Below are 13,606 nucleotides of genomic sequence, written 5' to 3' on the forward strand. Positions count from 1 at the left end.
GGTGAAGGGTCTGGAGGAGAAACCATCTGAGGAATGTCTGAGGTCACTTGGATTATTCAGCCTGGAGAAGAGGAGACTGAGGGGAGAGCTCATAGCACCCTACAGCTTCCTCATGAAGGGAAGAGGAGTGGCAGACACTGATCTCTTCTCTGTGAAGACCAGTGACAGGATCTCAGGGAATGGCTGGAGCTGTGTCAGGGGAGGTTTAGGTTGGACATTAGGAAAAGGTTCTTCCCCCAGAGGGTGGCTGGGCAGTGAACAGGCTCCTCAGGGCAGTGGTCATGGCCCCAAGGCTGACAGAGCTCAAGGAGTGTTTGGACAACTCTCTCAGAGGAATGGTGGGATTCCTGAGGCTGTCCTGTGCTAGGCCAGCAGCTGGACTTCAGTGATCCTTGTGGGTCCCTTCCAACTCAGGATATTCTATGATTCTGTAATCCTGTGACAGCTGGTCCTTCATACTGAACAGCCTTCTGAGAAGAGTGTGATGTTGTCACATACTCCACAGGCCAACCTTGCAGGTGTTTGTGTCACCTGATCAAGGACTGATGGGATACCAGCACACATTGAGGGGACCCTCACAACACATGTGAACGTGGGGACATGAGCCACGTGACAGTCCTTGGTTTGCCCACTGTTAGAAAATGTCTGGTGTTTTACCAATCCTACACAGGGGGAAGGCTTTTCTGTGGCAGGTTTTCCTCTTTGAAAATATATGTCTGGAAAAGACCCAAGAAGAAGATGAAGGTGATAGCACTACAATGGGTAGATTGGTGACTTCAAGAATTTTCTACTTGTGCGCTTTCATTTTCATAAATGGGAGTTGAATTCATGCTGATTTTTCATAGTGCCTTACGTTGAAAAATGGCTTTCCATGGCCCATGGTTGTGTTGTTCTGGTTATTCACTGACAGCACAATTCTACAATAAGACATTTCTTGCAGAATGAGTAACTTTAGCCTTTCCTGCGTCACAGCTGGAATATTTCACAGTGCAGTGTGTCAGAGCAGTGGAGCAAAAAATCTTAATGTACGCAAAGCAGATCTGCCTCCAGTTCAGTTAGAGATTTCTTTTTTAGCTCATATCCTTCAAGATAGTTTGGCAAAGCATAGCACAACCCCCTCAAAATAATGCTGCTTTATATGATGGGTGTTAGTTAACCCAGCTTAAAGCACCACGAACAACCCTTACAGCTGATATTTCTATTGCAGTATAAACCTTGAGCTATATTTAATATTTATCCACTCCAGTTTGTATGTTGGCTTATTCTACAAAGATTTCCATGACACTCTGTTAGTTGACAGCATGGATAACTGAATCATAGACTGAAAATAGTTTAAATTACTGTCTTCTGATAGGCATTGTTCCCCATGTTTGAACTTACATTCTGTTATTTTCCTTTGCAGCTCATCAGTACCTACATCCAGAGCCTTCCACATGAGACATTTTATTTCTGTGTGAAACCTAACAGTAAATTATAAGCCCTTTTATTTCTTGAACTTGTAGTTAATTAAATGAAAGAACCTTTCTACATAAATTTCTGGTGAGCGTCACATTCTTTGGGTGTCGTGCTGCCAAGAGGACACAAATTGGAGAGAATTTGGGATAAACAGTTTTCAGATGTCCCAAGACTGTTTAAAAGAGCTTTATGAGTGGCATTTTCTAGCATGAAACTCAGAAGTGGTAAAATAAAGTCCAAAGAAAATTGGAGTGAGACTCAGTTTAAATTTCAGGCTTTCAAGTGCCTCGTATGTGACCTTGCTACTTCCTTGTACAAATGTATTTTGATTTGGATCCTGCAGACACTGTGCTTCCTAACTTCCAATCTTCCTTCTTAGATTTTATCAGGACAATGATTTCTGGAAAAGACAACTACTTTATGTACTCTCCAGAGTTTCAAAATCTGACCCAGATGGCAGCTATAACTGCCGTGAGAGCCCACAGGAAAATGAACATAAATACATCCAACTGGGCAATAAGAATAAATACTTTGTCAATTTGGCTAATCTCAGGATTGAGCTCTGAACATCTGGATACACTTTATCTCAGGAGCTGGGAAACTCTTCTTGAAATTCTACCACAACACATCCCCACCAGCTCTGCTGTTCAAGTGCTCACCTTGCTAAATGGTGAGCACTCAGCTGCTCAGGGCTGCTGTGGTCTGAAGCTGAAGATCTTACATAATATTCCCACCAAGTCAGGCTTTAACTTGGCATCACTGTGGTGAAAGATTAGCAATGTAACCTATTGCATCACCTGCCACTCGTCATTACCTCAGGGTGACCTGCTGTCACTTCCTGGACTTCCCCATTTATGACTTTAAAAACTATCCTTAGATTTTTTTTTTAGAATACCTGATAATTCAGAAAATTAAAGGCTTTCTTGATACATGTTAGGACAAACGACTTTTTTTTTTTTCAAGTCCATTGTTTCAAAACAGTTTCTTTCAGAATAATTGTTTTCAAAAACCACACAGCTTGAGGTATGGAAATATGGAGAGCGTATTGCCAGAAGGAAGGAATCTTCAGTAAGCAGAAAGATCTTGACAGAAAGCACCTACACTTAAACTGTCATGTGGCTCTTCCTTAGAAGGGACAAATAAACTATAAAACAATGTAATCCATTCTTTGCCCTCTGCATCTTTTCTATCAGAGTTCCCTGCCCGTGGCAGGAATGGTCTTTAAGGTCCCTTTCCACCCAAACTATTCTAGGATTGATTCTATGATTCTTCAAACCAAGGCTCTTCTGGGGCAATTTCAGTGAAATGCAGCATTTATACCATTCACTGATTCCTGTGACTTTTGGGGTAGTTCCATGGAAGGGACTGGAGGATAAGGAAAGCTGTCAAACTAATGGCACAAACACCACACAAGAGATGTTTGCACAGGTGTTGGATGTTGGGACATCATCACAGAACTGACCTCACCTGAGAGGACAAGGTTTCAACTCACCGGACTCTCTGTTATGTCAGATTCTTAAAGATCCACAGATACCAAGCCTGACATCTTTTAAGGCTCCCATTTTGCAAAGTTTATGTAACTCTGTATACTGTCTCCTTGTTTAAAAAAAAAAAAATGTTTAAGGCTTCTTCCTTTAAACAGTAGCAGTAAAATAACTTCAATGATCAAAGCTACTATAACAAATCACCATGTGTAGAAAGCAGTAAAATCTTGTATTTGTATTGATCTTGTGAATAGATCTGGTTTTATTGAAAGTGTTTTCAGTCTGTCAGAGGCTACTCAGTAGAAAAGCACAAATCTTGAATACTGCTGAAATCCCTCTGCAGTGTTCCAGCATGCCTAAGCCCCATGGAATGCCACGTTTTCCATTACAATTTTCCCTGTGGCATTACACAGAACACAGAAAATGAGATGATCAACTTGAAAAAGAAGACAGATTGGGAACTCTTTAGTGTTTGAAGGGGGAAATCCAGGAGAAACAGAGTTTAGTATTTGTGCTGCAGTGGAAAGCAACAGCAGTGTTGCTACAGGCTACATGAATCACAGCAACCACAGAACAGCTCCTGTGAATAAAATGGTAAAGATGCCAATTAGAGGCTAAAGCAAACCTGTCACAAGCAGCTCATAAATTAGTTGCACACATCATTATCTTCCCAGAAACTTTTACTGACTACACTGCCAGAAACAAGGCCCAGAACATGAGTTTTCCATGTCAAGAAAGTGCAGTAAAGATTTGATCAAGATGACTTCAGCTGATACACTGAAAAACAAAAACCATGTTGAGACCTAGTGATGCTTGAACCCCATTATCAATTTTTCTCCAGGAGTACCTGACCCACTAAATATTTTGCCTGACGTCTAGTCTGCCTGTGAGTTGTAAAGCTGCTGAAAATCAGACTTCGATCTCATTCCTAAGAGGCCAGTGGGACCAAAGCAATTCTTCTCAATCATTCCTGGCTCACCTGACCACGTAGTGGGCTGATGAGGCATTTAATAGATCACCTGTTTGTTATATTTTGATAAACACGTGGGTACCTTGACTTTCACTGCTTTTCTGAACGTGGCGTGGAACTGGCTGGCCAAGAAGAGACAATGCCAGAAGACACTGCCAAGTACCTCTCAGCCTCTGCTGCCACCAGGAGGTGACACTCACATGTTCCACAGTGAACACAAAAATTCGTGGTCATGTCTCTTCCAAAGGAACTCTTCTGCCAGAAGCAGGGACAGTAGAAGGCCTCTGAGTTCCCTCTCTGCCTGCTCCTTGTCTTGGGTCATCCTTGCCCCTCTCTCCATGGTCCTACTTGAACAATCCCCAGGTGGAAAACAGGGAATTCTGTGCTTAGCTCAGGATGTAGGTAGTGTGTGTAGGTAGTACATAGCTTATTACAGATGTTCTAATAATAATGAGAGGGAGAGTAAGAGAGAGATTTCTAGGAAGGAGAGGTTTCTAGGAGACCACAAGGAGAGATTTCTGGAAGGAAATTTTCCAGTCATGTATCACACAACAAAATGTACTGATTTTCTTCAAGAAAAATGCTTGGTCACTGGCATTACAATAAATTAGTTCCTCAATATATTTAATTTTTCAGTGTGTTCTCCCAACTTTGCAAAACCAACTGCATTAATTGTTTTGGGGGGTTTTCTTAAATACAGGTCTGAAAGTCTGGTTAAATTGACATTTCTAACACTTCCATAACTGATGCTACAGAATTCCCCTGTGTACCTCTTTCATTATGAGGTTAAAGGCAGTTGTTTTCCAAAGTGATTTCGTGGTTCTTGGACCCAGAAGTTACTAGTAGTTTGGGCAGTTTGACACCAGCTGCTCCTACTGCCTGCTCACTGCAGACACTGTGAATACAGATGATGTGATGGGAATAATGGAATCGTGGAATGGTTTGGTTGGAAGGGACCTTGAAGACCACTTAGTTCCAACCCTCTGCCGTGGGCAGAGATGCCACCCACTAGATGAGGTTGCCCAGGAACAAAGGAGGCTACTAACATCCCTATTCTCTCTGGAGCATTTCAATTCAAAGCTCTTTTAATTTAATATAGAGGCATTCCTTACTTTTCACACATAGGACTTACTTGTGATTCCCCTTAACATCTATATTCAGCTGTGAGTAAAGTCAATTTTTGTCTACGCCTGAAAATATTGCACAAATCCGTATTCAGAATTGTTAGAGATAATGGATACTCAGTGGGGCATTTCCAGAGGTGTTACCAGTGAGAATGGCCTAATCTGGGCAAAGTGGTGTTTGACAGTGGCTGCTGCTTCCAGGGCTGCTTGGAATCACAGCTGTAATAAGTGCCCAGTCACCACATCCCTAATGAGAAGCCAGAGATCACCCTCCCGAGCAACTCCACCTCGACAAAGCAGGGAGGGAAGGGTCTGTCCAAAGGGCTTGGAAGCATTTAGCCAGAAAAGCTCTGGTGGCCTGGGATCAGAGCTGGAAAATCTGCATTACCATTGACATGCATTTCCCTTCCAATACTGTGCAGAGGTACAGGTCATGTAAAGTGGGGACCATGGCGGATATTAACTGTAATTAACTGTAAAAAATGTCAGGGAATCTGGGCTAGAAGTGACTAAACAGAGTGGTAGAATAAAAAGGCTGGAGTTTCTTGCATAGGAATCCAGATTTCCTATAAAGTTAATGTGGCTTTGGAAAAGGCAAAATTACTGGCAAAGCAGAGCCTTGAAAGGTTTATGAACAGCAAAAAACACATCTCAAAGGAGGAGGCAATTTATACTATTTGTTTATTTTGATTTGTAACATTCCCTGGGGTTTTTTTTTGCTATGCTTTACACTTCTTAAGGAAGAGAACTAATCATATGACCATAAGAGGGCACAAGTCTTTTTTACACCAGAGATTTGAGTACACTGTGGGTCACCAGCCATTTCATGCTCTGGGAACCTCTTAGAGTGACAGCCAAATGATATCAAGACCTGGTTTTTTGCATGCACAGTGATGGCAATCACAAGTAGGAGGTCACGAATAGTCAGGAGAGTTTAGGTCTGGTTAGTCCTAACTTGAGGCAGAGAAAATGGACTGGACAAGCTTGCTGGAACACCTTTCCCTTCCTGCAGGGCTCGAGCTCTTAATTGCCCCCAGGCAGGCAGAACGGACAGATGGTTTGTTAGCAGTGGTGGATCCTGGTGGCTTGGACACCTGGGACTGCTGATCCACTGGCCAGAAAGGAAGGCAGCTGTGGATGTACACTGAGGGGCTAAAACGACCCCATCTTTTGTAACTCTAACTTAAATTAGAAATAAAAAGTTACTTTAATTAGCCTGCAAGTAAACACATTCATACATCAGTTATGACTTCCAAACCCATGAACTGAGGTGAACCTCATGTTCTGTTAATAGCTCTGCAAATCATGGAGAAGACACTGAGCACCTCCTCTTCTGCGTGGAAAGACAACTCAGGTTGTTTCAGCTGGCTGAAGCCTGCTCTTGTGGGTCTCACACCTCCATTCCCTGCAAATCTGGGAGTGGGGAAGGTGGTTTTTGCAAGAGATGGGTGTCCCATGAACCCCCTCCTTGCAGCCAGCCCGGAGGAGATGAGATACCACCCTCAGCCACTGAACCGCAACACAGGGCACTGTCAATATCCACACAGGTGGGCAACCAGTCCACAAAGCAGACACTGCTTCACCCAAGTACAATTAAAAACAACTAAACAGGGAATAATTTAAAAAAAACCTCTTTTTATTTAGACCAACACAAGAAGAGCTAGATAGGATTTATGAGCTAAGTTTTTTGGTTGGAAAGCCAATGTGTACTTTAAAGCATCATCAGAGACCAAGAAGATACAGTCTTGAACACCATGTTGTAATAATTTGTAAAACTGCATGAGACAGATTTTTTTAAACCAATTACTTCCCGTCCATTCAGAGACAGATAAGCCCCCAGCTAAAATTCCTTTTCATTCCAGTGCTTGTAAAGATGAAGATGAAATATGATTTTCCTTCTAACAAGTGCTCCAAAAAGCAAAACCAGAAAAAGCACATGTTTCTCTGTTATGGAAAATAGGTCTCGGCATGCTGCAAATTCTGCGTTTTACTTACTTTCTACCACAAATGCCCCCTCATTAAAGAAATGAATACTGTAATCATTTTCTCAGATTTATGTTTTCTTTTCTGCCTCATTTGGCACTAATGCTGTGTTATTACAAGAACAACTGTTCACTGCAAAAAGAATGATCTTTAGGCTTCTCATCCAAGACCTTTGAAGTCACTGGGAATGAACTGCAAAGAAAGGCAGGGAGGCCGTGGACATGAGCAGCACTTGAATCCTTTCCCACTGACCAGGCAGATTTTCTTCTTGTTGCCTGATGACACAGAGCTGCAGTTTCCTACCCCTTCTCAGACAAAAACTCTCCTCCAGGTAGAGGCTTGCAGTTTTCAGAAACAGTAATAAAACGTGGGTCAAACAGGGTGCAAACAAGTCCCACGAGCAAATTCAGAGCCTGGGAACATCTTCACTGATGAGCGTCCCTGGGATTTGAAACGGCCACGTGCCCCATCGTCAGGATCAGGATCACAGCAGTGGTAACGAGTGCCACAGCTCCCGAGCCCTCGAGGGTTGAGACATGTGCTGGCAAGCCAAACGGCTTTAACAATGAACTTGGAGAAGAATCTGGAGGGAATTAGTGTCAGGCATGTGCAAAGAGGGTTGCTTTTCCCATCTCCGACACCTATAATTACATCTCAAACGTGCTAATAAAATCCAGTGGTTACAGTGGGGTTTTTTTCTCTGTGTCAAAGTTAAGCATGCTGCCGTGACGCCTAAGAAAAAAAATCAACTTTCTTACACTTCCAATCGCCATGCAATCACCAGAAGCGATGACGGCTGGGTCAGAAGGGCCGAGGTGCGCTCCTGGCTCCCGGGGGCTGGGCTCGGGAGCGGCCCGCCGCCCCCCGCCCTGCTCCGCTCAGAGGTGCGGGGCGTAGAAGGGGCCGAGGTACGCGGGGCCGAGGAAAGGGGCGAAGGGGCCGGCGCCCAGCGGGAAGGGGGCGGCCGGCGGCAGCAGGACGTTGGCGGCGGCGTAGGAAGGGAAAGTCTGGAAGGGCAGAGCGGCGGGGCCCGGCGGGCTGGGGCTGCCGCCGCCCGCCGCCGCCGCGGGGGATGCTGCGGGGGCCGCGCCGTCGGCGCCCGGGTGCTGCTTCTTCCACTTGGTGCGGCGGTTCTGGAACCAGATCTTCACCTGCGTCTCGGTGAGGCTGAGGGACAGCGCCAGGCTGAGGCGCTCGCAGACCGACAGGTACCGCGTGGCTCGGAACTTGTTCTCCAGGGCCACCAGCTGCTCGTAGGTGAAGGCGGTGCGCGCCCGCCGCGGTTTCCCGCAGCCCGGCTCCGCCCGCCGTCGACGGGCGCCCCGCGGCGAGCCCGGCTCCTCCGGCCCGGGAGAGGGCCCGCTCCCGGTCCCGTCCCCGCTCGGGTCCTCCTCATCGCGGTCCTGCCCCGCGTCCTCGGCGCCGCTCTCCGCCGGGCCGTGCGGATCTAGGCGAGATGGCAGCGCTCGTCAGATGGAGCGCACCCTCCTCCCGTCACCCCTCCCCGCTCCGGGCTTCTTCTCCGACATTTCCCACCCCCACCGCCCCAGCGTGGAAATATAAGGGCAATCATTAAAAATAAAATAAAAGGGAGAAAAACCCCGCCTGCCGTGCGAGAGGAGCCCCCCGCGCCCGCCCCCACCGCTGTGCCACCGCATCCGCGGCGGGGAGGGGGGAGGCGTCGATATGGATTTCTTACCAATTAAAAAAGAAGTTATTAAAGTCCCCTTCTGAAGCGAAATAAATCCCCTCCCCCCTCCCCATCCCCGTGCTAATGGAGTTTCAGATTTGCGAGGGCCAGATCGATAGATGTCATCTATTAAAGGTAAGTTTTAATCGAACAATATTAGGATCAGGCCGGGGGAAGGAGGTTTGAAGTGGGCACCTGCAAGCTGCGGGCAGGAGATAGGCGGGAGTCGGTAATAGGATATCGATCACCAGGAGCTAAGGCATCCTCCGGTGGGGACGGGCTGAGCAATTACCCAGCCGGCCGTCCCGCGGGCCGGGGCAGCCGACCGCTCCCGCCCCGGGGAAGGGGTGCGCCCGGGGGCCGCCCTTCCTCGTGGACAAAAAAAAAAAAAATAAATAAAAAAACCAAACCAAAACAAAACAAAAACGTGCGGTGCCCCAGTAAGTGCCGCGGTCCGTCAGGAGCCGGCATGGGGCGGCGGCGCGCCCTGGGATGCGCCATCCTTGTCGGGCGGTAGAGGATGCCCCGCACGCCAGGAGCCGTGGAGGACACACGGATATCGAGAACTTTTCCCTTTGCATCATCGAGACTTAAAATCCAGTTCCAGCCCCCCCTTCCCTCGCTCCTGCGGGAGCCCCGCCGGGCGCGGGGCCGGGGGTGTCCCCTCTGCCGGCGCCTCCACCTGCGCGCCCCGCCAGCGCCGGACGGAGAAACTCGAGCGCGTTCCTACCATGTGCCTCTAGTTTATTCCTCCCGCTGCCGGGAGCAGCAGCGTCCTTTCCTACTTCAACTCTTCCCAAACTTTTCTCCCGCTCGCCCGAGCGGGGGGCGCTGCCCCAGCTCCCCGCGGCCGGTTCGCGTCTCCTGCTGAATTTCTGGGGATCCAGGATGTCTAAGATGGAGAAGGAGATTTTATGATGGATGGGGGCCGCCTTGGCCCCGCGGTCCGGGCATTCCGGCATCCCACCCCACCCTCCGCGCCTCCCGGAGACCTGCTGGCTCCCAGCGCTGCCGGGCGCGGAGCGGGGCCGCTCCCGAGCCGCAGCCTCGGCGCTGGCGGCGCGGAGTGAGCGGCGGGAGGAGGGTCGGGCGGGGAGGCGGAGGGGCCGGCGGCGGGGTGGGGGCAGAGGAGGGGGCAGCGCAGCCATTGGCACGCCGCCCCCGCGCCCCCTCCCCGCCGCGCTGGCTCCGCGGGGGCGCAGCGGGCGCCTCCCTCCATCCCAACCTCCCGGCGACGGGGCTTTCCCCTCACCTGCCCCGGGATGGGAGGGGGGAACGCTCAGCGCGGTGGGCCGGGGGTGGCCAGGAGCCCGCTGGGTCCTCCGCCAGCGCAGGGATGCGGCTGCACTCGCAGCCCGCCGGCAGCTGCCGACCCCCGGGTCCCGAGAGCCCCTCGGCTGCTCCTGTCTCCCCACCCTACGCTGACACACCTGCAGGTCCCCGTCAGTGCCGGCCCAGCAGGGTGACCCTCGTGTTCAGAGGGACCCAGAGAAGAGGGATGGCTCCTGCATCCCTCTGCTGCACCAGGTGGGCTCCGGGCTCTAAGTGCTCCCTCTGCCAGCGGCCACTCTGAGATGTGAAACTACTGCGTGGTCCACAGGGAGAAATGAGCAGCTTTTCGTTTCGGGGCAGCTTAGGATCAGTCTGGTTCAGACTTTGGGCCAAACTCCTGCAATTCACCTGTGGTGCTCGAACTATTCTCAGTGAGTAGGCAGGGAAACTGAGGCTTACCTGTGTTGGAGGAGTTCCTGCCCCACTGAGCAGCCCCCCCAGACTAACCCTCTTTGCTGTGGGGGGAAGCACTTTGTTGTCTGTTCACACCTATAACTTAGGGTAGGTGACAGCAGGCCAAGCCTCTCTGCACCGCCTTGCACCAGCCCCATGATCACTACTAGCCAGCCCTGCTTATTAAAAACATGCTAGTAGCATTTTTCTATACATCTCTATCTGTCCAGGGGGACGCTTTTCCCTCTCCTTAGCATTCCAGCATTGGTTGGTACCACAAATCACCAGATAGATGAAGGAAAAGGCACCCTTCAGCCAGGGAAAACAACCCTCAGTAGGAATCTGCTACTCTACCTGCTTTTATACTTAGGGAAAGATGCAGAGCACGGCCCTCTTCCTCTTCAGAGGTGCCTCATCAGAACTGGGCTTACACATTAATCTCAGTGCTATTGCAAAGGCCTTAAGATAGGCCTTAAGATAACAGGAGAGCAAGAAGATGAGATGATGATGTGCAGGGTGATGTGATTACAAGTAGCTGTCGTTGTTAATTATGTGGTGGCAGCATCCAACAGCCCGTTTGGCCTCTGGGATGGGATACCACAGGTATGTAGAAGCAAAGGGAGCTCTGGCCTGAGGAGTTCACACTCAGAAGCTACAGGTGGGTAAAGCTTGGTTTTGGGAATGCAGGTGGTGAAGAACTGGAAAAAACAAATTCATCTGATATATTTCAGACCACAAATACTTCTGTAAGAGCTGTTGGGTCTGCAGGACCTGAGAAGGTAAACTGTAGCACTGAGATTATTTTGTGATCTAGCACACATCTTCAAATATCATCCATTTAACACCTGTATGCACAGCAACCTGCAAACACACACACACACGTGTGGAAAGGCACATGTGAAAAAGCACACTCAGGGATTAGTTTTAGCACTCTGAAGTTGGTCCGTTTCCCAGCTCAAGCATTAAAATTCAACCCGAGTGCTGTCTTCAAATTGCTTTGATGCTAGGTGGGTTTCAACCCTGACCTGTCCTGACGGCAAGTGATGGCTGTAACAAGCTGTGGATCAATATTCATAGCGGGTGTCCTGGACTGATAACACTATCCAAGACAATGTTCACTATCGGTGCAGACAGCTGAGATATTGCGCCATTAGAAATGTTGTTTTAAATAACCTGATCCGTTTCTGGGTCTGTTTAATGAATTTCACAGTTTAGATATAATCTTTAAGGAGAAGCCAGAGGCTATTCCAGAAGCGATGATGCAAATCAATGCTGCCAAGGCTCCTCTGCTTTCCTTAAAACAAAATGGACTATAATTCCACCGCAGCTCCCTATATATTCTGGGAGTTGTGGCGTGCTATTGATGGTATTAGCAATGAGAAGGTATTTGAGAGAAAGCAGTGTTATCTGTAAAGTTGGAACACATCTGATAAAATCTTATCCGTGATGCAAAATTCTTTATATGATGAGTCAGTGTTTTTGGTTTGTTGTTTTTTTTTCTTGGTTGTCATATGAATCATAGAATGGCTCGGGTTGGAAGGAACCCGAGATGCTAGGGTTCCTAGGGATGCTAGACCAGGTTGCTCCAAGCCTCATCCAGCCTGGGCTTTAGCGCTCGCGGGGCCGAGGCAGCCGCAGTGTCTCTGTTGGAAGCTCGGGGTGAGCAGCCGCGGGGCGGAGCGGAGCCCGGGACTGCATTTCCCGGCAGCGCCCGGCGCGGGGCCGTGCGGGCGGCGATGGCGGGCTGGGCTCGGGCCGTGCGGGGGCTGCTGCTGGATGTCAGCGGGGTCCTCTACGACAGCGGGGCCGACGGCGGCGTCCCCATCGCCGGCTCGGCCGAGGCCGTGCGCAGGTAGGTGCGCGGCCCGGGATCCCCCTCCAGCCGGGGCTGGGGCTGGGGCGGGGGGTCCGCCCGCGGTGGGGTGGGGACACCCCCGCGCCTGGGTTTGGTACCCGGGGTGGGCGGTGGTCACCTTCGAAAGGGCATTTAACTCCACCGCGGGGAGCGTAACCTCGCAGTGCCGTGTGTGAAGTCCCGGGCAGGACAGCAAACGGGACCTTTCGGGGTCGCCTTGGTGTTTTTTAGGGTTACTGAAGGTCGGGGAGCCCGCAGACCCTGGGCTGTTGGGGAAAGGAGCGTGGAGCGGCGCGGCAGATCACATCGTGCTCGGGGCTGTGTTTGCTGTCGTCAGCGCACACGCAGCAGGGGCAGGTGATACACGAGAGGTCTGACGCTGTCCCCGGCAGTCGTTTTTAAAATACTGCACGCACTGGCATGGTGCTTCTGCAGATTGATTAACTTTGCTCTCAAATTAGCTGAGACTTCTCGCGGAAAACTTGCAACCCAGCAGACATGGAGAATTTCCGTGCTGGGGTTAATGATTGTCCAGCTTGGAAGTGACTCCAAAGCAAAGTGTGGTTGGGATGAGTTAATCCCTGTGCCCACAGGGCACAGGACTTCTTTCCCTTTTAGCTGGGTGATGCAATTCATGTCACACAAGCCAAGTAAATTTGATTTAAGTAACTTAAATTAATTAGGTTGACTTGCCAAGTGTGTCTATACTGGCCCTGCTGGACAGGATGGGGAGGAACAGGATGGGGCCAGTGACTACAACTTCATTTAAAGACAAGTATTGATTGGTGTGTCTGCCCTGCTGGATGAGGTTGTGGGTTTGTATAAGAGGCTTTTGGCTCTACATTGATGTTTCCCTAACCCATTACAGAAAATCCAGGTCCATTTCAAGTGGCAAGTGCTGGAAAGGGCTTGGAGCAACCTGGTCTAGTGGAAGGTGTCCCTGCCCATGGCAGGAGGGGGAACTTGATGGACTTTAAGGTCCCTTCCAACCCACACCATTCTGTGATTGTGTGCTGCTGTGTGTACCCCGTTTGAAATGTTTTAAAAGTCTAAATTCTGAACCCTGAAAGGTTGGCAGCTTGGTTAGCACCTGTGCAGTTTCTGTCATCTGGAGCCACTCAGCACACACACAGTTGTGGTGAGTGCTTTATTGAGCAGGAAAATATGCAAGAAGAAATATTGAAAGCAGTAAAATTAATCATATGAGGTTAGTTAAATATGTGCCTAAATGTTTGTGGAACCAACTAGAGAACTGGAGAAGGTTCAAATGTACTAGCAATAACAGAAGTCTTTGCTGCTTTTTTTTTAATAATAATGTCT

At 49.3% G+C, this 13,606-nt stretch overlaps 2 protein-coding genes across 3 annotated transcripts in view; one reads left to right on the forward strand and one right to left on the reverse strand.

The window, feature by feature from the left end:
• Positions 1-6,648: 6,648 nt before the first annotated feature.
• Positions 6,649-11,506, reverse strand: NKX1-2 (NK1 homeobox 2). Its single transcript, XM_039387198.1, is given in 7 exon segments — positions 6,649-8,463; positions 9,437-9,671; positions 9,673-9,792; positions 9,795-9,890; positions 9,893-9,958; positions 10,438-10,493; positions 11,467-11,506. Coding segments are annotated over 7 exon segments (1,182 nt in total). The 3' UTR covers positions 6,649-7,894.
• Positions 11,507-12,078: 572 nt separating this feature from the next.
• The window catches only part of LOC113990738 (phospholysine phosphohistidine inorganic pyrophosphate phosphatase), an 80,429-nt gene continuing 78,901 nt past the window's right edge, over positions 12,079-13,606 (forward strand). Inside the window, exon 1 of one of the 2 annotated variants that reach the window (XM_039387199.1) lies at positions 12,079-12,283. In XM_039387199.1, the coding sequence (XP_039243133.1) occupies positions 12,168-12,283 (116 nt within the window). In that variant the 5' untranslated portion in view covers positions 12,079-12,167. The remainder of the gene's footprint in view (positions 12,284-13,606) is intronic. The other variant, XM_027726428.2, reaches the window with a different exon arrangement.

Source organism: Pipra filicauda, unplaced genomic scaffold (assembly GCF_003945595.2).
Source record: "Pipra filicauda isolate LSUMZ 115617 unplaced genomic scaffold, ASM394559v2 scaffold53_size3534045_pilon, whole genome shotgun sequence".
NCBI lineage: Eukaryota > Metazoa > Chordata > Aves > Passeriformes > Pipridae > Pipra > Pipra filicauda.